The 25,118-nt window shown below is 44.8% G+C and overlaps 1 protein-coding gene across 3 annotated transcripts in view; it reads left to right on the plus strand.

Annotated features, from left to right (window-relative positions):
* SMG6 (SMG6 nonsense mediated mRNA decay factor) overlaps positions 1-25,118 on the plus strand; it is a 214,872-nt gene that overhangs the window by 87,727 nt on the left and 102,027 nt on the right. For 2 of the 3 annotated variants that reach the window (XM_069482148.1, XM_069482149.1), the window contains 2 exons: positions 11,337-11,453; positions 13,701-13,869. In XM_069482148.1, the coding sequence (XP_069338249.1) occupies positions 11,337-11,453; positions 13,701-13,869 (286 nt within the window). Of the gene's footprint in view, positions 1-395; positions 436-11,336; positions 11,454-13,700; positions 13,870-25,118 lie in introns of those variants that run through there. The other variant, XM_069482150.1, reaches the window with a different exon arrangement.

Raw genomic sequence — 25,118 nt, forward strand, 5'->3', positions numbered from 1 at the left:
AATCAAGATAGTGAACATACCCTTCCCCACTGAGTTTTTGTGTGTCCCTTTGTAATCCTTTCTTCCCTAAGCCCCTCCTCCAATGCCCAGGCAACCACTGATTTGCTTTCTGTCACTGTAGATTTGTTTACATTTTCTAGAATTTTGTATCAACGGAATTCGACAATATGTTTTCTTCGCATAATGTTTTTGACATTCATCCATGCTGTGGCATGATTCAAATAGTTTGTTCCTTTTTAATGTTGAGTAGTCTTTGTTGTATGGATATACCACAGTTTGTTTATCCATTCACTTGCTGATGGATATTTGGGTTTTTTCCAGTTTTTGGCTGTTGTGAATAAACTCCTATGAACATTCAAGTATAAGTCTTCACATGGACGTATGCTTTCATTTCTCTTGGGTAAACACCTGGGAGTAATATAGCTGGGTCATTTGGTAAGTGTGTATGTTAACTTTTTAAGAAACTGCCCAACTGTTTTCCAAAGTTGTTATATTATTTTACATTCTCAAAGCAGTGTGGGAGAATTTCAGTTACTCCACATCCTCGACAACACTTGTAATTGTCATCTTTTTGATTATAGACATTCCATTGGATGTGGAGTTATATTAACATTTATGGTTTTAATTTGCATTTCCCTAATGCAATGATTAATGCATGATTAATGATGTTGAGCATCTTTTCATGTACTTGTTTGCTACCCATACATCATCTTTGCCCAATTTTTTGTTTCTCTTATTAAGTTGAAAGAGTTCTTTGTATACTTTGTCAGATGTTTTACAAATATCTTCTCCCAATGAGAAAATTTTCTGTGACTTATCTTTTCATTTTTGTCTTTTGAAAAGCAAACATTTTTATTTTGATGAAATCCCCTACTTTTTCGTTAAGGTTGGTCTTTATTTACAGATATATTCGCAAAGGGGCAGTTTAACAGAGCGTTGTAGTTGATGCTGCCAATTAAAAAAATATATCTTAATATCCATCTGATTAGTGGTCCAGAGCAACACTGAAAATGCATAAGCAGTTTCATTGATGAAGGAAACAGTGCTAAGGCTCATGTTTTTGAAGCATCTTCTCTCCCCTGACTGCCCTTGCTTGAAGAATGCATATACCATTGGTGTGAGATTTGTACTTTTTTTTTTTTTTTTTGAGACAGAGTCTCACTCTGTTACCCGGGCCAGAGTGCCGTGGCGTCAGCCTAGCTCACAGCAACCTCAAACTCCTGGGCTCAAGCAATCCTTCTGCTTCAGCCTCCTGAGTAGCTGGGACTACAGGCATGTGCCACCATGCCCAGCTAATTTTTTTTCTCTATATGTTTTTAGCTGTCCAGATCATTTCTTTCTGTTTGTAGTAGAGACAGGGTCTCGCTCTTGCTCAGGCTGGTGTACCTTGTACATCCTTATTTTTTGAGAAGCAAGAACATGTTTAAACAGCTCACTTAGCTTCTACAATTCATTCTTTTTGTCATCTTTCTTCATTTTCTCATCACCTTCACTTTGCGCTGCTTGATGTGGATTTTACTGACCCAATGAGTCATAGCCTTGGTGATGAAGTTCTCTTGCTTTACTCCTTATTCTTTAAACAGAAGTTCTTTCTTCCAGTGAACTCTCCTTCTTTTTTCTAATTTTCCTTTTAGTTGCCTCTGGCACTTTCTTATTCAGGCCAGATAAGGAGCCACACAGCTAGGCATCTCTGACAGCTCAGCTCAGGCCAGGCAGCACAAGATGCAGACAAGGGGCTACAGCATCTGGACAGGGTAGTCAGCTATTGTTGATTGGGAAAGTATCCCGAAAATACATTAAGTAACCCTTTTCTGTATAAAAGAGAGAAGTTTCTGGAATCCTATGTCATATCTTTTGGTTTTTATTTATTTACCTTTCTGTTTTGGTTTACTTATTTTAAACTTTTTATTTTGTATTAATTATAGGTTCACAGGAAGTTGTTTTAAAAATGTACAGAGAGGTCCTATGTACCTTTTACTCCTCCTTCCCCAATGTTAGCATCTTGCATAACTCCAGTATGTATCAACCTCATGAAATTGAGATTGGTACATCCACTGCCTTTATTCAGATTTCACCAGTTATACATGGACTTGTGTATGTGGGTGTGTGTGTAGTTCTCTGCAGTTTTGTCACACATGTAGCTTCATGTAACTACTACCACAATCAAGATGAAGAATTATTCCATCACTACAAGTCTCCCTCATTGTACCCTTTGGAATCATTCATACCCTCTTCCGCTCCCAAATCCTAACCCCTGGCAGCCACTAATCTGTTTTCCATCTCTATAATTATGTTATTTCAAGAATATTAATTATATAGGCTGGGTGCGGTGGCTCACGCCTGTAATCCTAACACTCTGGGAGGCCGAGGCGGACGTATTGTTTGAGCTCAGGAGTTCGAGGCCAGCCTGAGCAAGAGTGAGACCCCACCTCTACTAAAAACAGAAAGAAATTATATGGACAGCTAAAAATATATACAGAAAAATTAGCCAGGCATGGTGGCGCATGCCTGTAGTCCCAGCTACTTGGGAGGCTGAGGCAAGAGGATCGCCTGAGCCCAGGAATTTGAGGTTGCTGTGAGCTAGGCTGATGCCATGGCACTCTAGCCTGGGTAATAGAGCGAGACTCCGACTCATAAAAAAAGAATATTATATAAATGGGATTATACAATATATATAGTCTTTTGAAATTGGCTTTTTCACTAAACGTAATTCCCTGGAGGTCTATTCAACTTATTGCACGTATCAGTTGTTCATTCCCTTTTATTGTTCAGTAATGTTCCCTGGTATCGATATTCTACAGTTTCTTTAACTATTCACCCACAGAAGGACATTTGGGTTGTTTCTAGTTTGGAATTATTATGAATAAAGCTGCAATGAACATTTATGTACAGGTTTTCATCCAAACCTAAATTTTCATTTCTCTGGGATAAAGTCCAAGAGTTCAATTGCTAGGTCATATCATAAATGCATTTTTAGTTTTGGAATAAACTGCCAAACTGTTTTCTAGAGTAGCTGTACTATTTTTACATTCCTATTGGCAATATATGTGTGATTGATTTCCCTGCATCCTTACTAACATTTAATGTTGTTACTATTTTTTATTTTAGCCATTCTGTTAGATGTGCAGTGATATTTCATTTTAGTTTTAATTTTTATTTCCCTAATGACTAATGATATTGAACATATTTTCTTGTGCTTATTTTCCATCTGTATATCTTCTGTGGTGAAATGTCTGTTCATGTCTTTTGCCCATTTTCTAAATGTATTGTTTATTTTCTTACTGTTAAATTTTGAGAGTTCTTTATGTAGTCTAGATGCTAGTTCTTTGGTAGATACGTATTTTGCAAATGTATTTTCCTAGTCTTTAATTTGCCTTTTCATCCTCTTCTAGGGTCTTTGGCAGAGCAGAAGTTTTTATTTTATTTATTTATTTTTTAGACAGAGTCTTGCTCTGTTGCCTGGGCTAGAGTGCTGTGATGTCATCCTAGCTCACAGCAACCTCAAACTCCTGGGCTCCAGGGATCTGCATGCCTCAGCCTCTCAAGTAGCTGAGACTACAGGCATGGGACTACCACCATGCTCGGCTAATTTTAGTAGAGACGGGGTCTCACTCTTGCTCAGGCTCCTGACCTCAAGCGATCCTCCGAACTCAGCCTCTGAGAGTGCTAGGATTATAGGCATGAGCCACCGTGCCCCACCAAAAGTTTTTAATTTTTATGAGGTCCAATATGATGAATTTTTCCTTTTATGGGTTGTGCTTTGGCATTAAATCTTAGAACGCTTCACTTAGTCCTAGCTCTTAAAGATTTTCTTCTTTTTTTTATGGTCTTATGTTTTATATCTAAGTCTTTGATCTATTGTGAGGTAATTTTTGTATAAAGTGTGAAACGTATGTCAAGGCTCATTTTTTTTTTTTTTTTTTTTTTTGCATATGAAGTCTAATTGTTCCAGCATCTTTGTTGAAAAGGCTATCTTTCCTTCTTTGACTTAACATCAGGAAGAATGATTCCTCCCACTTTATTCTTCTTTTTCAAAATCGAGCTATTCTAGATCCTTTGCCTTTCCATATATATTTGAGAATAAGTTTGTCTTTGTCTACATAAAACCTTCCTGAGATTTTGATAGCAATTGTATTAAACTTATAGCTCTATTAGATCTGTTAGTCTGTTTTGCATTGCTATAAATAAAATACTTGAGGCTGAGCAATTTATAAAGAAAAGAGGTTTATTTGGGTCATGGTTCTGCAGGCTGTACAAGACACATCACACCACCATCTACTTCTGGTGAGGGCTTCAGGGAGCTTCCAGTCAAAGTGGAAGGTGAAGGGGGGCAGGCATGTCACATGACAAGAGAGGGAGGAGGAGGGACCAGGCTCCTTTAAACAACCAGCCCTCATGTGAACTAATAAAGCAAGAACTCACTCATTATCTTGGGAACAGCACCAAGTCATTCATGAGGTATCCTCCCTCATGACCCAAATACCTCCCACCAGGCCTCACCTCCAACACTGGGAATCAAATTTCAGCATGAGATTTGGAGGGGTCAAATATCCAAACCATATCAGGAAGAATTGACATCTCTACAATGTTGAGTCTTTCAATCCATGAACATGGTAAATCTCTCCAGTTATTTAGATTGTCTTTGATTTTTTTCATCAGCATTTTGTGATTTTTAGCATAGAAATCCTGTACATGTTTTGTTAGACTTATACCTAAATATTTAATTTTCTTTGGCACTATTGTAAATGGTATGGTGTTTTTCATTTGGGTTTCTACACAGTCGTCATCTCAAGGCTTTTTGTGCAGAACTGTGGTTGGGTATTATGAGGTTTTCATGTTCACAAAGGAGAGAGGAGCAATTGGAGTCTGAAGCTTGAGTCACAGGCATTTCAAAACCAAGTATGGAAACATGTGGGCATAAGAATACACAGACTTGAAGTCAAATCTCAGCTCTGACACTTACTAGCTTTGTGTCCCTGGGCAAGTCATTTAACCTCTCCAAGCCTATTTCTTCAAATGTCAAAAAGGGAGAACAATATTAATAACTCCTGTGCAAATCTTTTGTAAAGCTTTGAGATAATATATGCAAATGCTCTGTGCCTAACACAGGTCTCAATATGTCTTAGTTATTACTTCTGGCTGCAGTGGACTCATGTCATTCATAGTAAGGATCCACAAGTGAGAGAGGCAAATGTGCCTACAAGGATGTGAAGTCTCAACATAGCTCTTGCCCTCAAAGGACTTATCATTTTGTTGGGGAAACATGCTATATGTATAAAAATTCCAGGGCAGGGTATTGCTTGTTAAGTTCCAAATACATGGGGCAGACAGTGAGTGCATCAAATAATTTTCTCACTCTGGGTTTTGTTGGCTCTTTTGTACCCTGTTCATCAATGTGGCTTCTGGATGTTGTTGATGAGAGAATGTGTGGAGGTGGGAGGGGGTGTGTACAGATGTAGGGGAAGGGAGTCATGTGGGAATATGTAATTAATTTTTATACTTTCCCCAGTAAACCATCGACCCTTTTTATGATGTCATGAGGGATTCCTTAATTTTGCAGCTGCTTCCTGATTACGTCAGAGAGGAGCCTTTCACCCCACAGCCTGGGGCTGCACTCATACAAGAATTGGAAACAAATGAAGTGCTGAATATCTAATGGCTTCCACAGGGAGGGCCAGTTCAGACTTCCCAGGCCTCCTCATGCTAGGTCTTCCTCAAGTATTTCTGACCCCCTGAAGTGCCTTTGTTCTAAAAAGACAGGACTTGGCCCAGAGCCAAGTGGGTGGGAGCCTAGGGACCCTTGACACATACCTGCCTTCCTCCAGGTGTTCTGCAGTCCTAAATTTCTGCCCCTTTCTTGGATCCCAGTTGGTGGGTGTTACCCTTCTTGAGTTCTCAGGATCCTCTCGAACCTGCCAAGAGTATCAGTGAGAGTCCTGACCTGTTCCAGCAGTCTTAACTGCTCCTCCCCCCCCACCCCCAACACTAGCTCTACCTTCTCTTGATTTTCTTTTGGCAGCATTTTTCGTATCTGTGTACTTCTTTTTATTCCCTCTTCTACCTCTCTTATAAGAAAGATGTTATACTTGGCATTATAAACTTTATGAAGTGTTCTATGTATAATTTCTCTTAATTCAAACAAGTTTGTGCTCTCTTAGCTTCCCAACTGGTCTCCTTCACTGTTACCTTTTTCCAGCCATCCTATCATGTCCTAAATGCTTTGGCTACATTAATCTTCATAAAATACTCACCACTGCTTCATTCAAAGACCTTGAGTGAGTGCCCCCTCACTGTCTGTTGAGTCAAGTCTGTGTTCCTTTTTCTGGCATTCCAAGCCCTGTACTTTGTGGTCCCAGTCACACATCAGGCAGAGTACGAAGCATGCAGTACCTGCAACCCTCATGTAGTACACGCAGTCTCTCCTGCATCTGCCAATTCCATCTTTCTTCGTCTTTTCCAGCGCAGCTCAGAAATGGTCTCTTCCATGAAACCTTCTCTGGTACATGCTAACTGAAATGATTTTCTTTCCCTCGTAACAGAAAGCATCTTACTTGCATTTTCCTTATGGCGTGTTATACATGTCTTGTGTGTATTCTTCCTGTCTTCCTTATTAGATTATCATCTTCTCGCAGACAGGATTCTGTTTTCCTTTATATACTCCACAATTGGGTGCCCAATAAGTGGTTTTAGAATTAGTGAGAGAGGTCACTTTGTTAGGAGGTTGGGATTTCTTTGCCCACACATTGCCCTACTTCCAGAAGAGCTCTAGAAGAAGCCAGAGTTTTATAGTCCTAGAAAATCCAAAGAGAGCAGCGGGCATGGCAGTAAGGACTCCTAGGGAGGAAACACTGTCTTGTCCTGGCCGTACCTGTTTAGGGATAGGTTATGGCTTGCCTTACACCCAGTCAGCCTAACTCTTTTTGCCATTGTGCATGAATAATTTGCTTGGGCATATTGGTGCTTAATTCTTCTGACACATTCATTCTGCTCCTCAGGGAATAAAATGATGCCCTGAAGGTAAGACATCTCTGCTTTTGCTCTGAGATTTCGTTTTTGTCTGGTTCCTATACAGTGACTGCTTCGTCTGCCTCCTCTTCAGCCAGCAGCTGCCACAGGGAACTCTGTGGCTCAAGCAGCAGCAGTCGAAAGATGCTCTCTCACTGCCCACTTCCTGTAGACAAGGAGGTTTTGGTGGGTTGCTCAGGAACTGTGCCAGCACCGTGTCTGACTGGTAACTGACTCATGAGAAAAGCAGCCTTATGTCTGAAAGATAAGAGCCAGCAAATGGCCTCCAGGTGGTGTTAGTTTGGAGGTGACTGACCATTCATTTCCTCTCTTTGGGAGGAGATGGTGGGGAGGGAATCAGTGAATATGTGATCTTGTCTGCATTTTTCTCTAGCTATTAGTGAAGCAGCCAAGCAGATAGTTGATTCTCTCTGCTAGTGGACCCCAGTGCCCTCTGAATCCCTTGTGTTGATGTCAGGGTATCAGACGTATGTGTCATCCATCCTGTGTCTTCTCTTCATTACTCTTCTCATCCTCTTGCCAGGAAGCAGGCTGTGTGCAACAAGCGAACTCTGCTAGTTCCATTGCTGCCAGATTTTTTCGTAACCAACCAAACTCCATCCCACGGATACTGGTTTCCCCCAAATCTCTCAGGGACAAAAACTCAGTACCCTGTCCTGGGAGTTAATCAGAAGCTATGTTTCTGAACTCTCATCCTTTGGCTGGGCTTAGAGGGTCCAGGCAGGTGGGCCTCCCTCCCCTCCCTTCCCCTCCCCTCCCCTCCCCTTCCCTCTCCACCCCTCCTGCCTCACTCCCATTTCCTGCAGGAGGATGCTTTGCCATCCTGGAGCCATCAGGCACAGCTTTGCTTTGGCACCACCATTGCACACACACTGGTGGGAGAGGGGACGTGTTTATCACTTTTCCTGGAGATTATCTGTTTAAGCACTTCTCTGACAGTTACAATAACAAGGGCAGTGTGTTGTGTTTCCCAGCAGAAGGACACTTGCTGTTGAAAGATGTATAGCACTAATTAGAAATACATAACATCCGGCCACATGGCAACCTTCTCCTGGCCGCTCCATTTCCTGATTTTATGCAACTTTGACGACAGTTGGTTTATGTTTTCCATGAATATGTTCTCAGAAAAATGAAAAAGTCTCCCTGTTACATAGGAGCGAGAAGAATATTTCTGTCTGAGCAGGTATTTGGCCACAGAAATACTGGGTGCTGTGGTTACCTGCCCACATGTGGGAAGGGGACAAACCAAGTTCAGACCTCAGGTGACTTTCTTGATAAGAAATATTTCTGTCTGACTGACTTGGTCAAAACCATTACCCTAAACCCTTGAGCAAGCCTGCTTTTGGAAAGAAGGGGAAAGGCTATTTCACAATGTTAATGAGTTCCTCAGCTCATGTCAGGCTCCTGCTACCTGACATAAAGCCAGAGGAACCCAGGCAAATACCGAAGCAAACAATGCCTTTTCCTCCCCCCACCCCCATCACTTGTTGGCTTGAACCAACCGAACTCTAGGTATATATATGGGCATTTGTCAGACTAGGTCCACTTTCCTAGGTCTAGCATGTGGACTCTGGGAATCTACATGCTGTTTTCCCACCCACTTGTATAATGGTGAGTACTCTTAAGGAGTGGCATCTGATGGCTTCTAGCCCTTGGAAGCCTACGTGAGGCAAAGAGCATCCCATGAAGGTACCATCCACTTAATACATTTCTCACTCGAGGCATTAGGTTCAAATTGCCACAGTTACTTGGGTAAATAATGACTTTCTTCACCCTACTAAAAGGTCCTAAGGTTGCAGAGACCATGTTTTATTTGTAATTATGTTCTCCATGATAACTAGCACAGGGCCTAGCACATTATAGATGCTCCATATGTGCTGTGGTACCACTGACCCATGGAAAAAGACAGGCCTTCCAGAAAGTACTCCAGATAACATGGTCAGTCGGAGGGCTGACCAAGGCCCAGATCTTCTGACCCCCTAGATAGCCTGTAATATCTCCACCTGCTTGATCAGGGCAGAGCAGCTTACTGGTTTGTACACACAAACCAGCAGTGCTACCAGCCCTTTCTTCAGGAGGCGGTTGGAGGGATTGGGGTGACGTAACCATGACCAAGAGCAGAGCAGTTGTGAAGCTGCCTTCTGTTTGCTCTGAGAGGTAGTTGAGCCCTTTCAGACATACACCAAAGAGGCTCCAGTTGCTGCCGCCCTGCCTGGTCCCCAGACCTTATTTCAGGAGGTTTTAAAAAAGCCTACCTGCACTCTCCAGAGGCCATAGATACCACTGTTCTTAAGTAGTTCTTTCTCCTCCTTGAGCTCTAGCCCCCCACCTGAACTCTGAGAAACAGTCAAGCCTGGGGTTGCCATTTGTCATAAAAATAGAAATAAGCTTGGTGAAAGAAATCTCCCTCTCCCCATCTTGTCCTTGTCCAAGCTAATGAGAGTGTCTTATTAAAGCCTTGTGCTCCTCAAAATGCCAGTCTCTTAGGGCTAAGACACTCCCTCCATCCCTTGTAGCCTTCTGTGTGCAGGTAACTTCTGCCTAAGATGCCCAGTTGTTGAAGGGCACTAATGTTTGGTCAGTGTGCCAACCACCAAGATCCATTGGTCCTCTCCCAGCTTCCTCTTCCCTGGACTTACTCCTTTATTCTGGGTTTTGTTGCTACTTAGAGGCAGGCTGCTGGCAGTGCTTGGCAGAGGCCTGGCCTGGTCTGGGACCGTACAGACAGTGCTGCTGCCTATAGGGAGGGGGTTTGGGAAGAGTTGGCATCTTTTCTTGGGACGGCTTACATGTCCTCCTCTTCCCTGCTTTCCTTCCTCCTTCTTTTTGCTTCTTGGACTCTTGTTTTCTTTCTCTCCAACATAGGTTTAGGGCCTTACCAGGAGAAGAATGAGAGTGGTGATCTGTTCTAAGCACATGGATTGTTACCACTTCCTTACTGCCTGCCACAGTTGAGTTGAAAAGTTAGAGGGTGACATTTGGGACCAGTAGGCATCTGGAAGATGGCAGGAGAAAGCCACAATAGAAGAATTGCTAAACTGATGCTATTCATATGTTGGGCCCTTCTAAGCAGCAGCCTGCTCCTTCTTCCCAGGACTTTTAAAAGTGGTTTGGGGCTGGTTTCATATACTCCAGTCATACTTGCTCCTGGGTGAAGGAATACTATGTAACATCTCCTGGAGTTCAGTTAGGCCCATTGACAAGATTAGAGATTTAGAGAGAGAGAGAACCCACAAGTGCTCCCCCCTTGGCTATTGAGGTTAAAATGCAGGCAAGGACAGAGAGCAAACATGTGGCTAATTATCCTTTTAACACTTGGAGATTCTGAGAGTTCTCCTGTATTACAGAGAGAATTAACAGATTAGCTGCTGCCACAGGTAGTGAGCCTGGCCCTGATTCCATCTCCTGTGGGTACCAGGAGTCTTCTCTGAAGCTGCAGGTTGGACTGCTGCCTTCTGTTTGTCACTGATTCCTCTCAAGTCCAGATGAAGTGGCTACCGGAGAAGGCCCCAACAAAGAGTAGGTACAGGCAGGGATTTGGGAGTGTGTTATGTAGCTCCCACCAAAGACTAAATCTGCCAGTGGCTCCTTTTAGGGACCTGCAGCCAGAGGGAAGTTAGCCAGGCTGAAAAAGTGAGGGAAAGTGGGTGCTGGTATTGGGAGCCAGATTTATTTTTTAGTTATGGGGAAAATTTTTGAAAATAAAAGCTAACACTGATAAAGTGTTTATTATATGCCAAGCATTGTTCTATATAAAATTCACTCATTCAGTGAAAGTAGGTTATTTGTGTCATGTGTGTTCTTTTAGGAAGAGGAACATAGAGGAGCTAAGGATGGAACCAAAGTTTGGTGATTCAAGAAGATAATTTTTTAATTTGATTTTTCTGATCTTAATTGATGATTGTACTCCTGCTTACTGTACATTAGAGAGACTGAGTTAATTAAATCTTGAGTTCTTGTTACTGTAGTCATCAGTCATCAGTAGCCAGCTAAAGGCAGAGACCCTGCAGCTCTGGCTCACACTGCTCACCTTGAGGTGACTGGTCCAGGGGAAGTGATGTGCTGCAGAGTTGACTCAGGTGATCTGTATTATGTTATCAGCGCTTCTCCGTGTTGCCAGAGCATGCGGTAAGCGCGTCACGTGCATTCTTACGTGGGCTTACAACCACTCTCTGAGAGGAATATTATAGTCTTAGGTGAGGAAAAGGAAGCTCAGTAACATATCCAAGGATGCACACCTTGTAAAGTAGAGAAGAGTAGTAGCCTTTGTCCCCCACGGTATTGATGGAGTTTCATTTGCCTCTCCTCAGACTGCTTCTCAGAGGAGTGTCGCTCTGTGATCCAGGAGCAAGCTGCAGCCCTGGGCTTGGCTATGTTTTCTCTACTGGTACGGCGCTGCACCTGCTTACTTAAGGAGTCCGCCAAAGGTAAGCAGGAGGGTGCCTGACTGGTGGGCTTTACAGCTGCCTGGCCCTGTCCAGACAAGCCTCAGAGTGCCGTACTGTTTCTCAGTATCTTCTCCCTCTACTTTCCATTCTTCTTCCCAACATGATCCTCTTCCTTTTGCCCATGGAACTAGTCGCATCTCCTTTTGTAGTCTGATTGCCTCTAAGGCCCTCTTTTCTCCTTGTGGAACTATTCCCTCCCTCTTTTCTCCTTTAGTAGTTAGGATTTTCTCTTTACCTATGAGCTGCTGTGGGTTCCTGCATCTTTAAAACATCAGAAAAGTGGCCGGGCGCGGTGGCTCACGCCTGTAATCCTAGCACTCTGGGAGGCCAAGGTGGGCGGATCGTTTGAGCTCAGGAGTTCAAGACCAGCCTGAGCAAGAGTGAGACCCCATCTCTACTAAAAATAGAAAGAAATTATATGGACAGCTAAAAATATATATAGAAAAAATTAGCCGGGCATGGTGGTGCATGCCTGTAGTCCCAGCTACTCGGGAGGCTGAGACAGGAGGATCGCTTGAGCTCAGGAGTTTGAGGTTGCTGTGAGCTAGGCTGACGCCACGGCACTCACTCTAGCCTGGGCAACAGAGAGAGACTCTGTCTCAAAAAAAAAAAAAAAAAAGAAAGAAAAGAAAAGAAAAAAACATCAGAAAAGTGAGTTTTCTTTTTTGTTCATACTTGATGTTGTGTTTTTTGCCCTTTATGTCTATGTCTCTCTTTGTCTGGCACCTGGTGGGTGTTATAACCACTGGAGACTGGCCATCTTGGGAGACTCACTGGACTAGAGCAGGTGCTATTTTTAGCTCTTGGGTTGAGGTAGTATCCCATATCCTTTAGGGCTGCCCTGAAAATTCTAAGCCTGATGGCTGTAGCAGTGTAAGATAAGGCTGAAGGTCACACCTTTCTTTCAGCTCCTAGGTCAATATTGGCGAGCAGTGAGGCCCCTCTGTCACCCTCTGCCACACCATCTTTGTGAATGCTTCTAGCCTCTGGGCTGCCTTTTTTCAGGGACAGGGGAACAATTTTTTATTTTGAAATAATTTCAGATTTACAGAACAGTTGCAAGATTATTAACAGTTTATAATACCATATGGCTTTAAGTTCTCTTTCTACACACATACATATATTTAAGCTTATTATTTTTCTTCTGAACCATTTGATTTTAAGTTGCAGGCATGGTTGCCTTTTACCACCAAATACTTGACTCTCTATTTCCTAATAACAAGGACATTCTCTTAATAACAATTATCAAGGGCCAGGCGCGGTGGCTCACGCCTGTAATCCTAGCACTCTGGGAGGCCGAGGCAGGTGGATCGCTCGAGGTCAGGAGTTCGAGACCAGACTGAGCAAGAGCGAGACCCCGTCTCTACTAAAAATAGAAAGACATTATATGGACACGTAAAAATATATAGAGAAAAAATTAGCCGGGCATAGTGGCGCATGCCTGTAGTCCCAGCTACTCGGGAGGCTGAGGCAGGAGGATCGCTTAAGCCGAGGAGCCTGAGGTTGCTGTGAGCTAAGCTGACGCCACGGCACTCACTCTAGCCTGGGCAACAAAGTGAGACTATGTCTCAACAACAAAAAAAAAATAATAACAATTATCAAAGTGAGGAAGTCAATATTGATATAATACTATTATTGAATCTACAGAGCTTATTCACATTTTACCAATTGGCCTAATGTTCTTTATAGCAAGGGAAAAATTTTTTTTTATTCTCTAGGATCCAGTCCTAGATCACACATTGCATTTAGATCAGTCTCTTTAGTCTCCTTTTATCTGAAATGGTTTTTTGATCTTTCTTTTTCCATCATGACCTTGATATTTTTGAAGAGTACAAGTCATTTATTTAGTAGAATGTCCCACAATTTGGGTTTCTCTGGTATTTTCTTATGATTAAATTCAGGTTGTGCAGTTTTGGCAGGAACTCTGTTGCCATCTCACGACTGTGCTGAAGGAAGGCTAGAAGGGTAGGCTAGAGGACAGAGTAGAGACTTCAGCCAGGCAAAGCAGAAACAGCTATCTTTGGGGGCAGAACCAGTGCACTGGTTCTCTCTCTGTCCTGCTTTTCAGAATCCTCTTAGGTGCTTACACTTGTCCTTACTTCTGGGCCCAGCTTTCCTGTGGACTTGGTCTCCCTTCCCTAAGAGCTTGCTGCCATCCCAGCGCCCCAGGCCTCACTTGGAGACCACAGCAGACATAGGCCCAGTTCTCACCCTTTGCCTCTGCAGCTCAGCTCTCCTCTCCTGAGGATCAGGATGACCAAGATGACATCAAGGTGTCTTCCTTTGTCCCGGACCTGAAGGAACTGCTCCCCAGCGTGAAAGTCTGGTCAGACTGGATGCTCGGCTACCCAGACACCTGGAATCCTCCACCCACGTCCCTGGACCTTCCCTCACAGTAAGTTGGCCTGCCCATTCCTTTGGCACTGCTGGCCTTGGCCCACCTGTGCTCCCACAGGTTCCTTGCCATGCTCTTTGTTTCCTTCTGCCCACAGCCTGCTTATTTCTCTGTTCCCTCTTCATTTGCACTTTGGTTTCTCCCTTCCTTGAGCACCTTCCTTGTCCTCTGATGGTTTAGGGTTTTTTTTTTGCCTGTTCTTCAACCCTGTTCCTCCTCCTCCTCTTGCACTCTCTTTTTTTCTCACTCTGTAGCTTGCTCTTTGTTTTGTTATCTGTTCTTGCTCTTGTTGCTCATATTGTTCATACTCACATTCTCTGCAGCTGCCTCTACAGTCTGGATTTGTGTTGATATGTGTGAGAGAGACTTTGTCTCTGTCTCTTTCTGTCCCTTTTAGTTTTTCTCTGTGCATTTTTCAGGCTCTCTCACTGCTTCTTGTGCTGTCTTCCATACTCCACCTCTGTGCCTCCTCTCGTGGCATGGAAGCATGTGGGGTGGGTAAGTACATGCATATCTCTCTTCTGTTGTTCACTCATGCCCTGTCTCCTCACCATGCTCCAGCGCCCATCTCTGTCTCTGTGTGTCACTGTGGGATCTCTTAGAGCATTTGTCGGAGTGGAGTGTGTTGATCTGGAAGTATGTGTGTCTGCTTGGGTGTGCCTATGTAGATCTGTTGGTATTTGTATGGCTTGTTTTAAAATTGTGGTAAAATATATATTTAAGAAGGGATTTGAGTGTAGGAGGACCATATGAGGGGGAAAAATGTATATATAAAAAAAACAAAATTTGCCATCTTAACCATTTCTAAGTTTACAGTTCAGTGGCATAAATTATATCCACAATATTGTGTAGCTATGTCTGGCTGTTTCTTTTATCTTTGTCTGTGTCATATCTGGGTTGTATCTAACTCTGCCTGTGTGGGTCCATTTGTCTATGTGTGTCTATAAGTCTGTGTGTGTCTCAGTATCTTTCTGTGTCTGAGTGTGAAGGTCTGTGTGTATCTGCCTCTGGGGGCTTGTCTATCTAGGTGTTTTTCAGTGTGCCTGTTCATGTCTGTCTTGTGTTTATGTGTCCATGTATATCCATCCATCTGTGGCCACATGTTTTATATCCATATGTGTTCATGTGATATGTCCGTATCTGTACCTGTATCTATGCTTGTTTGTATCTGTGTATCCTTGAGTATGTGTGTCTCTGTGAGAGGTTCATGTGTCCCCATGGGGGTTTATTTCAGTGTATGTCTAGTCTCCATGTCTCTGTGTCAGTATCTGTGTCTGTGTCTGTATTGATTCTGGGTCCATGTCAGTCTGTGTTTGCTTTGGTCTCATCCATATCTGCATGTGACTATATCCTATGAAAGTGTATGTTCCTGAGTGTCCGTCTGTGTCCATGTTTGTCTGTAACCTTGTCTTTCTATGTCAGTCTACATCTTTCTGTTGGAGGCAGGATTTCTGTGTATGTGTGTCTGCCTGCTTGCCTGCCTCTGTCTCTTTGCCTGACTTTGTTGTCTGCCTCTGCTGTGTGTGTGTCTATATCAAGGGTCAGCAAGCTATGGCCCAGAAACTGAGAATGGTTTACATTTTTAAATGGTTGAAAAAAATCAAAGGACTACAATTTCATGACTTGTGAAAATTATATGAAAGTCAGATTTCAGTGTCTGTAAAGTTGTATTGGAACACAGCCATGCTTATTTGTTTACACTGTCTATGGCTGCTTTCACACTACAATAGCAGAGTTGAGTAGTTGCCACAGAGACTGTGGCTTACAAAGCCTAGAATATTTACTATCCAGCCCATTACAGAAAAAGCTTGCTGATTCCTGACCGATATCTGTGTTCCCATGTGTGCCATTCTTCTTTGTGTGTGTGTGTGTGTGTGTGTGTGTATGTGTGTGTGTTCATATTTGCACGGTAGTATACATGTGTGTCCATTTAGGGTCTATCTCTGTTCAGCTGTGTTGACTGTTTATCTCTCTATCTCCTGTTCCCTTTATCTCTCTCATTATCTCTGCCTTTCTCTCCCCACCCCCACCTCTCTATTTCCCCTTTCTGTCTCCCCCCCCTTTTTTTTTTTTGAGACAGAGTCTCACTCTGTCGCCTGGGCTAGAGTACCGTGGCATCAGCCTAGCTCACAGCAACCTCAAACTCCTGGGCTCAAGCCATTCTCCTGCCTCAGCCTCCTGAGTAGCTGGGACTACAGACACACACCACCACACCCAGTTATTTTTTACTATTTTTAGTAGAGACGGGGTCTCGCTCTTGTTCAGACTGGTCTCAAACTCCTGAGCTCAAGCGATCTTCCCACCTCGGCTTCCCAGAGTGCTAGGATTACAGACCTGAGCCACCATGCCTGGCCTCCCTGTCCCTTTTCTTCCTCCCAGCCCCATTCTCTGCATTGTTGTCTCTGGCAGGTGCTATGTACTCAAAGCTCCTTCAGGCTCTTTGTGGTGTGAATACGTGTGTTTCAGAACAAATGTCCTTACCTAGTACTTCATCATTCGTCTCCAGTACTCTTCTCTGGGAGGGGGGAAATACTGGAGAATAGAGTATGGAGACCTTGGCTGCTGCCAAGGGCACTTCTGGGTAATATGGAAGGGAGCTTGTCTGGGTTAGCTCCTAGACTCTTGCGTGACCCACAAGGGAAGGCCAAAGCAGATATTTTTGACCAGCAGTTATTGATCTCTCTGTGTAGATTGTGTAATCTTACTCTTCCCCTTGCCCCTGCCTTTCCTTCTAAATTTTTTCCCTGTCTTCACCCCAAGAACCACCCCTGGACTGTTAATCTCACCCTCTGCATGTCCTCTCAAGCTCTGTCTCTATAACTGTGTAGATGGTGCTTACAGCATCGGATAGTTCTCTGCATCCTTTCCTTGAGCCCTGCTAGTGTTTCCAAAATACACTCCAGGCTAAGGCCTCATGAGCCAGGGTCTCGCCCTATGCTGGGTAGCTGGGGCCACACAAAGGAACTGACGGACTGCTAGCCAGGGGACAGCTGTTTCCCAGCAGTGATCCCTAAAGAGTTAACATGTATAGCCTCAAACTTTTCAGGCTGTTAATCTATAATGCGGAGTAGGCAATTTATAATTTTGTAAAGAAAATGCCAAGAAAGGACTCAGCTCTCCAAGTATCTAAGCCACTCCTTCCGAGCATGCGCAAAGGTCGCTGTATATTCTTTCCTTCCTCTTGGGAGTGGGGAGGCAGACCAGCTATACCTGGAGCTTGGGCCTTCCCTGGTTCACCTCACAAGCACAGGTCCCTTAGATAATCCATTCAACCCCTCCCTACCCATATCTTGGGCTTTCAGGTCTGTTAACTCTCTTAGGCAGCATGTCTCCCTCATCCCTCCTCCTCCTTTCACTCCCTTTGGCTTTTGTTTGGCTGAGGAAATGGAAAGCTCACACAGGAAGTGCTGGGCCTCATTTGCTTGAGGTGCTGAGTCTGTTTTCTCTTTGGATGCTGTAGCAAATGGCCCGTTGCCGGCTCTGCGAGCTGCTGCCCATCTTTGGGCAAGGGCTCAATCTACAGCCGGGCACGTGGTCCAAGCTACAGCCATCCCCGGCTGGGCTTCACATCCTGGGCTACAGAGAGGCAGAGGGGGTTGGGACATTTAAATCATATTTGCTTAGTCTTTTCAGACTTTTCTTCACAGGAAGAGCAAATCTGACCAAATAGTATATTGAATCTAATTGCCCAGTAAATCAATTACTGTAGCTATGGACACCACTGTCTTGTGAATCCAGTCTGGGCTAGAGAAGTCAGCGTGATAGAGAATAAAGTCTCCTTCTGCACTGTCTCTCAGCAGTTAGGATCAGCAGCTGGTTGTCTCTGGAATGCAAGTTTAAGCATAAAGGAGGGGCTTTGCTATCCTGGGGCCTGAACCCAAGGCACGGTTGTTTAAGAACTGGTGTGACTGTTCAACAGAAAACCTGGTGTGACTACCACTGAGGGTAATACCACCTTATAGCCTTCAGACTGAGCACTGGAAAAGTAGAATAAGAATTTTACCTTCTTCATTTCTAGTTTCTCATATTCTCATATAGCTCCCCGATACTCACTGAGTAAATACTGTGGTTGAGAGACTGGCAAGGTGTGGTGGGTTTCAAACTTTCATCTTATGCCCACTGATCTTCCATACTGTTTAGCCTTTCCTTTTAAGGCTATAGGGAATAACACACCCCAAATGGTTCTGTAGATGTCAAGACTATAAACCCCCTGACACGAGTAAGGTCCTTGTTGACGATCTTCATTTTGAAGGGTTTAGGAATGCTCTCAAGGGAGTAGGAAGGAAATGGCTTCCACTTAATACCTCTCCTTTGGATGCTTTCATTGGTCTTTGCCTGCATTTGTTCTCTGCAAAGACACATTTCTCTGATCCTAAGATAAGGTGACAAGATAGCCTATATTTCCATTTGCTTTTCCTCCAGAAACCCCACTCTGAAATGGTCCCTCTGACACATTGGACCCATATTTCATCTCACTCCCTTCATTCCCTCCCTATGTCATATTTGTTGCCCTCCTTCCTGTGCAGTTAGAGAATCTTTGCCCAGCACCCTCCACTCTCCTAGGGAAATTCCAAAGCTCGTTAGTCTTCTTGGTTCTGTCCTCTTTGCCCATGCTCTCTTCTCTTTCCAGCCAAATGTACTTTTCCTAGGCAATGACAGGCACATGTGGAACACCTAGATAATGATTATTGAACATCATTGGCACTGGAGAGGGATATGGGCAGGATTGTGGGGCCATTTGTGCCTTTCATCACAGTGGCACTTAGGTCTGTGTGCTGGAGTTGGCATATATGGAAATAAGGTGACTTCCCATTTGTACCTGTTAGGAGTTGTAATAGGATGGCTTCATATCCCAAGAGATTTTTGATATAGAGGATTGTAGCAGGGTGTGGAAAGTTGCCTGGGGCCACTGTGAAAGGCAGTCTAGAGTGCTTTGGTTTGTTTAGAACAGACCACAGTGTTTAAAGGTGCCATCTATTTGCCCCATCTGTTAGCAGAGTTTCTATTCTGTTCCACACCAAACCTCTTGTGAGAAGGGAGAGACAGCCACTCCCCACTTTACCAAGTAAGCATGAGGAAAGTTGTGAATGTCAGGTGACAGAGAGGAGCAGAGCAGCAGGCTTCCATGAGCCTGAGCATAGCAACCCCTTGTATCCCGGGACCTTTTGCAAGGCTAGGGCAATGGGACAACCTACCTCATTTCAGTCTCTGCTGAAGCCAAATCTTCCCTCATCTTGATCTCTAGTTCTCAGTAAGTGAAAGAGTCAGGGGACTTTGAGAACATCCAAACCTAGCCCAGCTGTGGCAGTTGGTTTATTGCTTTCAGCTGGTACTTGAACCCAGGTCCTGGTCTTGGAGGCTTTCCCAGGTTTAATCCCCAGAGCTTTCTCTGCAGCTGTATGACACTGTGCTGACCCCGAATGAGGATAGGAAAATAGAACCAGTGCCAAGCCAGAGTCTCTTTTTCATTTGGAGTCTGGCTGTCTGCCCATGACCAGGGTTACATAATGGGAAACATAGCTGGGGCTCTGGAGAGCCCGCGTTTCGCCAGGCTGCCCAGACCTTCGCATTCTGATGCTATATATCTTCCTAATTGTAGCTCGGATGCATTTATCACACTGTTGGATTGGAGTATTGTTAAAAAAATAAAATAAAACTCTAGAAATTCTTGAACTCGCTGCTTTTCCATGGCTTGATAGTCTACAGAGCATGCTAGAAAAGGCGCATAGGGAGCCCTCTGAGGTATTGTCACATAGGGAGAAATAGGGATATGTAGGGAGTATGCAGTAAGCTAATTTCCTCAGGGAGTCTACATGTGTTGACTCTGTAGATGAGATAGAAATTCTTGAGTTAAAAACAGCTAGTTCACTCACCCTCCCAGGGCAGCTTTGAAATAAGAACTAATCCCAAGTCTAATCAGCACCCCTTCAAGGACGTTTAATACGTCTTCCCAAAAGGGCATTTTAGGAGGTCACTAAGTAATAGTCCATCAGCACTTCCCTGAAGGAAGTGGTGGTGACTGTGGGAAGCCCCTTTGCTACCCTGGCTCCCCACCCAGTCTCCCTGGCTCCGGGTTGGGGCGTCAGCACTATAGCCTGGCACCAGGGGGTTCCTCTTCCTCCAAGTGCTGAGTGTAGGGCACACGTGATCTCTCCCATGGCAGGAGCCTCTGTCTCCTCCCACAGGACTCCTTGTGAGAGGAAGGGGTGGTGGCCTAAGGCTCTAGTCTGACCCCAGCAGGGTACAGCAGCTGACCCCAGGGAGAGTACTTTCCAGCTCTGGGCTGAGGTTATTTGGGTCCAGTGTGTGCTAAACTAAGAAGACGTGTTGGAGTGGTTACAGCTTAAAGTTTGGAGAGGCAGGAACCGTGAGAATCCGCACCAGGGAGGCCGCTGAGGGCTCCACTCATGCCGTGGAGATGTCAAGATCCCCTAGGGGCTGCTCTTTCCCAAACATACAGTGCTGATGGGTTTAACACACCATGGTGATGTGACAGAGGCTGTGCATATGAATGTAGCCTGGGAGATCTGAAATGAAAATAAGGCACTGACCTAGATGGGGGTGGGGAGGGAGTAGAGGTGCTCTGGTACTTGAGAAATCCTGGAATGAGGTTACTGTGACCTGTTGCTGGCCACAGGGTTCCAGCTGCACTGCTTAGAACATGGAGAAGTTTATATTCTTATACTCGTGCAGGATGACTAAGCTTCAGAATTTGATTTGCCCTGCTGGGCAGAATTGATTCAGGGTTGAGTACTCTCCTGAAGGCCTAAGTTGACTTGTTTGTATAAACTAGAAAGGTAGAAGGGATTGTCCTTGCCTGAGTCTTGTATTCTTTAGTGGTCCCCCATAAACATCTCTTATTCTTGGAGTATGGTATCTTACTGCCCATGTCTTAACTCTAGAATAGTGATCTCTGACACATTTGGCTCTTCTGTGTATCATGGTGGTATCTAGAAAACACAGTATTTATAGTTCCCACATTTCAGAGGAGCTACATAGATTTCTCCCCACCTTCACCCCATCCCAGGGCCTGTTGAACTACTTAGCATTGAGGTACCAGAACTGGATCCTCTGTCCCCACTGCACATAGGGTTGGTGTGACATCTTGGTTCTCAAAGGGGCTGGCTAAGCCATTTTAAGCCCAGGTATTATTCTTTTAACTCTGCCAGACTTGTAGATTCAGGTCCATTTCTGCTATTAGCTGCTCACCTCCTGCTGCTTTCTCCAGTTGAATGAGAAGTCCTTCAGGACAACAGTGATCTTGTGTTGGCCACTGAACCCCATGTGAAGAGTTGTGAGCTAGGATATAATGGCATGTAGGAAAACAAGTTTAAAAAAGCAAATATTGCGTATCTTGGGAATGTTTCTCTTGTTACGACCTTTTGTCTTTCTTTGTGTCTGTGGGCTTTCTCCTTTCAGCTTCCTTGTGCCTAGTTTCTGTGCCATCTTGGCTATATTTCCAGATCTCCTCATGCCAGGAACCAAAAGACCCAACTCGTTTCCCATCTGTGCTACTTCTCTGATCTTCCATAACTCTGAAACACAATGCAGGGCTTCTTCTCACTCAACTCTTTCCGGGTTTGTTCTGCAGCTGTGGAGTTTGAATGTTAGTGTTTAAACAAGCTGGTATTACACAGGAAATGGCCACCTCCACAGGCCCCTGCAGGCTTGTAACATGGGGTCATTGTACTTGATATTAATCACCAGCCAGCCTGTTCCCCCAGTAAAAATATGAAGGAGTATGTGAGTGCTTAGTCCTCCTTAGACTTGCCAAAAAGATGGACTGAGCCCTGGTTGGGCCTTAGCACTCCACTCTTCCCATACTATCTCCTCAGTCCTGCCCCAGTTGGAGCTTTCAGAAAAGTCTCATCTGACCCCTTCCCTATAAAGTTGGCAGATCTTCCTTTCTTTCTGAGTTCTAGCAAGGAGGTATATTGTTGTGTATAACATGTCTCACATATCTCATACCTTAATCTTTCAGAACATGTTGTAGTTGGGTAACATCTCCTATAAGAAAACTCCAAAATTTTAGAAACACAGAAACCCACTGGCCCATTTGGGAGCAGGACTTCTCAGTTCCCTGGACTGAAGCTGCTTTTCTACTGCTATTTGCAGAAACCCCAGCCTGAAGGGTTAATCTGATTCCCCAAATCAATATCCCCCCAAACAACCAGCCAGGAGCGTGTGTTGGTTCATTTCTGTGAAATGTGTTTCCCCAGTCACCTGGGCTAGCCTGGGCTGCATTGTATCGGCCAGCAGCTGCACTGCACTCAAACTGACAGCTACATTAAACCTTGGAATTCTGAGGCAATAAAAAGTAAATTAACTCTTATTTTTTTCCTTTCCTGGTGGAGTGAGTGAATGCATGTCTGTAGGGAAGCAAGTGAGCTTTGGTTCTGAGTGCATGCCTCTAACCAGTCACTGCTGGTTTGTCCCAAGCTAGGATCTGGCGTTCAGACTCCAGCCAGGAGTCTGCTTTCCTGGTGTGTGGTGTGTTCTGTGGGGTTGGGCCAGTGGGTCACCCTGCAACTGCTGATCCCTGCTCACTAATCACATCACAGCTGCTGAGAGACTCCCTTGCCACCATTCTGGAAGCCATAAACGGGCTCATTGGACACAGTTTCATATTCTCTGGCTGCTTTGTGTCTGCTTGGTGAAGAGTGCACCCTAACTTTAGTGGGATTTTGTGGGCTCTGGAGGTTTTCCTAAAATATAAGCTGAACCAGAACAAGCCAGAAGGACTTGTCTGAGCCCACAGCACTCTAGAGGGTCCATTTAGAATCAAAGGTGGTTTGAGATTATTTGAAAAACCTTTTGGGGAATTATTTCCCAAGTATTTCCAGGAGATTGGGAGCTGTTTGATTTGGGGCTTCTCTCAGTCCAGGCCAACCTTGAATACTTAGGGTCCAAGGGCTGCCGTAGGGTGAAGGTTAAAAGGTGCTCTCAGTTGGGATAAGGAACTAAAGCAGGAAAAGGCTCAGCTTTTCCCCTTCTACTTAGACAGGAAACCCTGTGTTCACCCACGGAACTGACCTCCTAGCCCAGAGGTCTGATTGGGGTAAGCTGAGGTGATGTTGCCCAGGTTCCAGGAATTACCTCATCCTCTTACAAATATCTTAACTTTTGAGTTCAGGCATCTCACCTAGTTTTTCAAAGCACCTCTTCCTTTTAGTATTAGTTTCTTGGCTCTCCCACATACTCCCAGTCCTGTAGAGAGTCACCGAATGGCCCCTGGGTGCCTGAGTGGTTGTGTTCATATCCGTGGTGTTCAGTGAGAGGAGGTAACTAATGATATGAAATGTGAACTGAGCTTGGGCAATCCCACTGAGATACCAGAGGAAAGCAGCTACTCACAATCAGAGTTCAAATATAAGACCACTCTGAATTGACCAGGGCAGACATGACCTTTCACTGAAGCGTTTTGTACATTTCCTTGGTTCTGCTCAGTCTAGCTTGGCCCTTGGACCACTTTTATTTATATTTCTGAGTTGGGAACTGAGGGCATTTCCTATGTTGTTTGGCACAAGCTGCTGTCTTACAAAGAAACACTGAGGTAGACACTCGCATCCACCTTATTTTTGTAGTGACTTATAAGGTTTTGGCACAAGGTGGGTGGTAATGGGCAAAAGGCAGATGTGGGCAGGGGTCCCTAGTGGTGGCCAGCAATCTCTGGGAGGAGTCAGTTTTGGTTTATCTGAGCCTTAGGGGACAGGAGAGCATGGTAATGAGAACCACATGGTACCACATATTTCTTCGTCTTGGATCCAAGATGGTAGGGGTGGGAGGATAAGAGAGGGATGTGGGCCTCCCACTCTGGCAGCCGTGGGTAATTTTCTGCCGCTTCTCTCTGGCTGGGGATGCTGGGGATGCCACACCATCCCCCAACTATGTCCTCGGCAGCCTTGACGTGCGCAGCACCAACCAGGGCCCTTAAGCCAAGAATTCAGCTGGGAGACTTTTCACCTTCTTCCTTCTCACTGTCGTCTTTCCTGTTTATTTTCCAAATTGCTGCTCTGCAGCCCAGCAATGCCTGTTGGCCAAAGCTCACCAGTGCTGTGGGATCAGACTCAGGCAGTGGGCTCAAGTGGCCAGCAGGGCACTGGGGGAGGAAGTGGGGAACTGGAAGAGCCTCCCTGTGCGTCTCCCATGGGCAGCGCTAACCTCGGAGGCGGCCCTGAGCAGCCCTATCACATCCGGTGCTTGTCTCTGCAGCCGGACCGGAGGATAAACTATCAGAGCTGTGGGGCAGTGCATCATTCCTCTTATTATTTTCTTCTCTGCAGATGGGGTCGTGGAAAGTTCAGTTCCTTTTAACCCTCGAAGTTCTGTTTATTCTACAGCTGGTAGCCTGAATGCCGCGTTTCCCATTACATCACAAAGGGGCTCAGGCAGATCTCTGCACAGAAACGTGTTGCAACTGTTTATTTTTTTCCATATTTAAACATTTCTGACAGCCAAACCCAGCTGAGCCAAAAGATGGAGCTTTGTGAATGAGTCTAGTTGTCGGTGTCTGCAGAGAGGGAGGCTTTAGAAAACTCTCATCCCTCCGGTGATTCTTCCCAAACATGTTCTTTTTCCTGGGCAAAGCCTGTGAAGCGAGTTACTTCTGCAGTACACGTGTGTTGATTATGTGCCGTTGTGTGATTAATGGGGCTGTGTTCCGCCTGGTTCCCAGGATACTCTTGAAAACAAGATGTTTCATTTCATTGCCTTTTCCTAGTGCAGTGGTTACAGTAAATAAACCAGTGCAGCCTCCTTCCACCTGGAGCCAGTCAGGGAGTTCCCACACCTCAACTCCACTTTCTCCCCCACTGTCACCTTCAGTGGCATGTCCCTTGAGTGCTCTGTGTTTTGCTATCTTCCAGAGGTCCCTAGTCTCCGGGAGAAACAAATTGCTCAGGTCTGAGGCCCCTCCCTAGGAGGACTTGTGCAGTAACTCCCCAGGGAGATTCCAGGATGATTCTTATAGCTCTGTTTGCATATTGCCTCTTGCCACCCCACCTCTTGAACCTAATTGTGAAGATTTTCTTGTAATTCCCCTATGCGTCTCATTCCTTTTGGAGTAAAACTTGGCATCCATGGGGTACTGCCTGTTCCAGACTACCTGGTTAGGCGCTCCTCTGGAGAAGAAAGCCAAGTCTGTAAACTTGGCAGGCCCTGTATGTGGTATCCCTGGGCAGGCAAAAAAAAAAAAAAAAAGCTATATGGATCCTTAGCACTCACCAAAGCAGAAATCTGAACCGCAGTAG

This window comes from Eulemur rufifrons, chromosome 9, assembly GCF_041146395.1.
Source record: "Eulemur rufifrons isolate Redbay chromosome 9, OSU_ERuf_1, whole genome shotgun sequence".
In the NCBI taxonomy this organism is placed as follows: domain Eukaryota; kingdom Metazoa; phylum Chordata; class Mammalia; order Primates; family Lemuridae; genus Eulemur; species Eulemur rufifrons.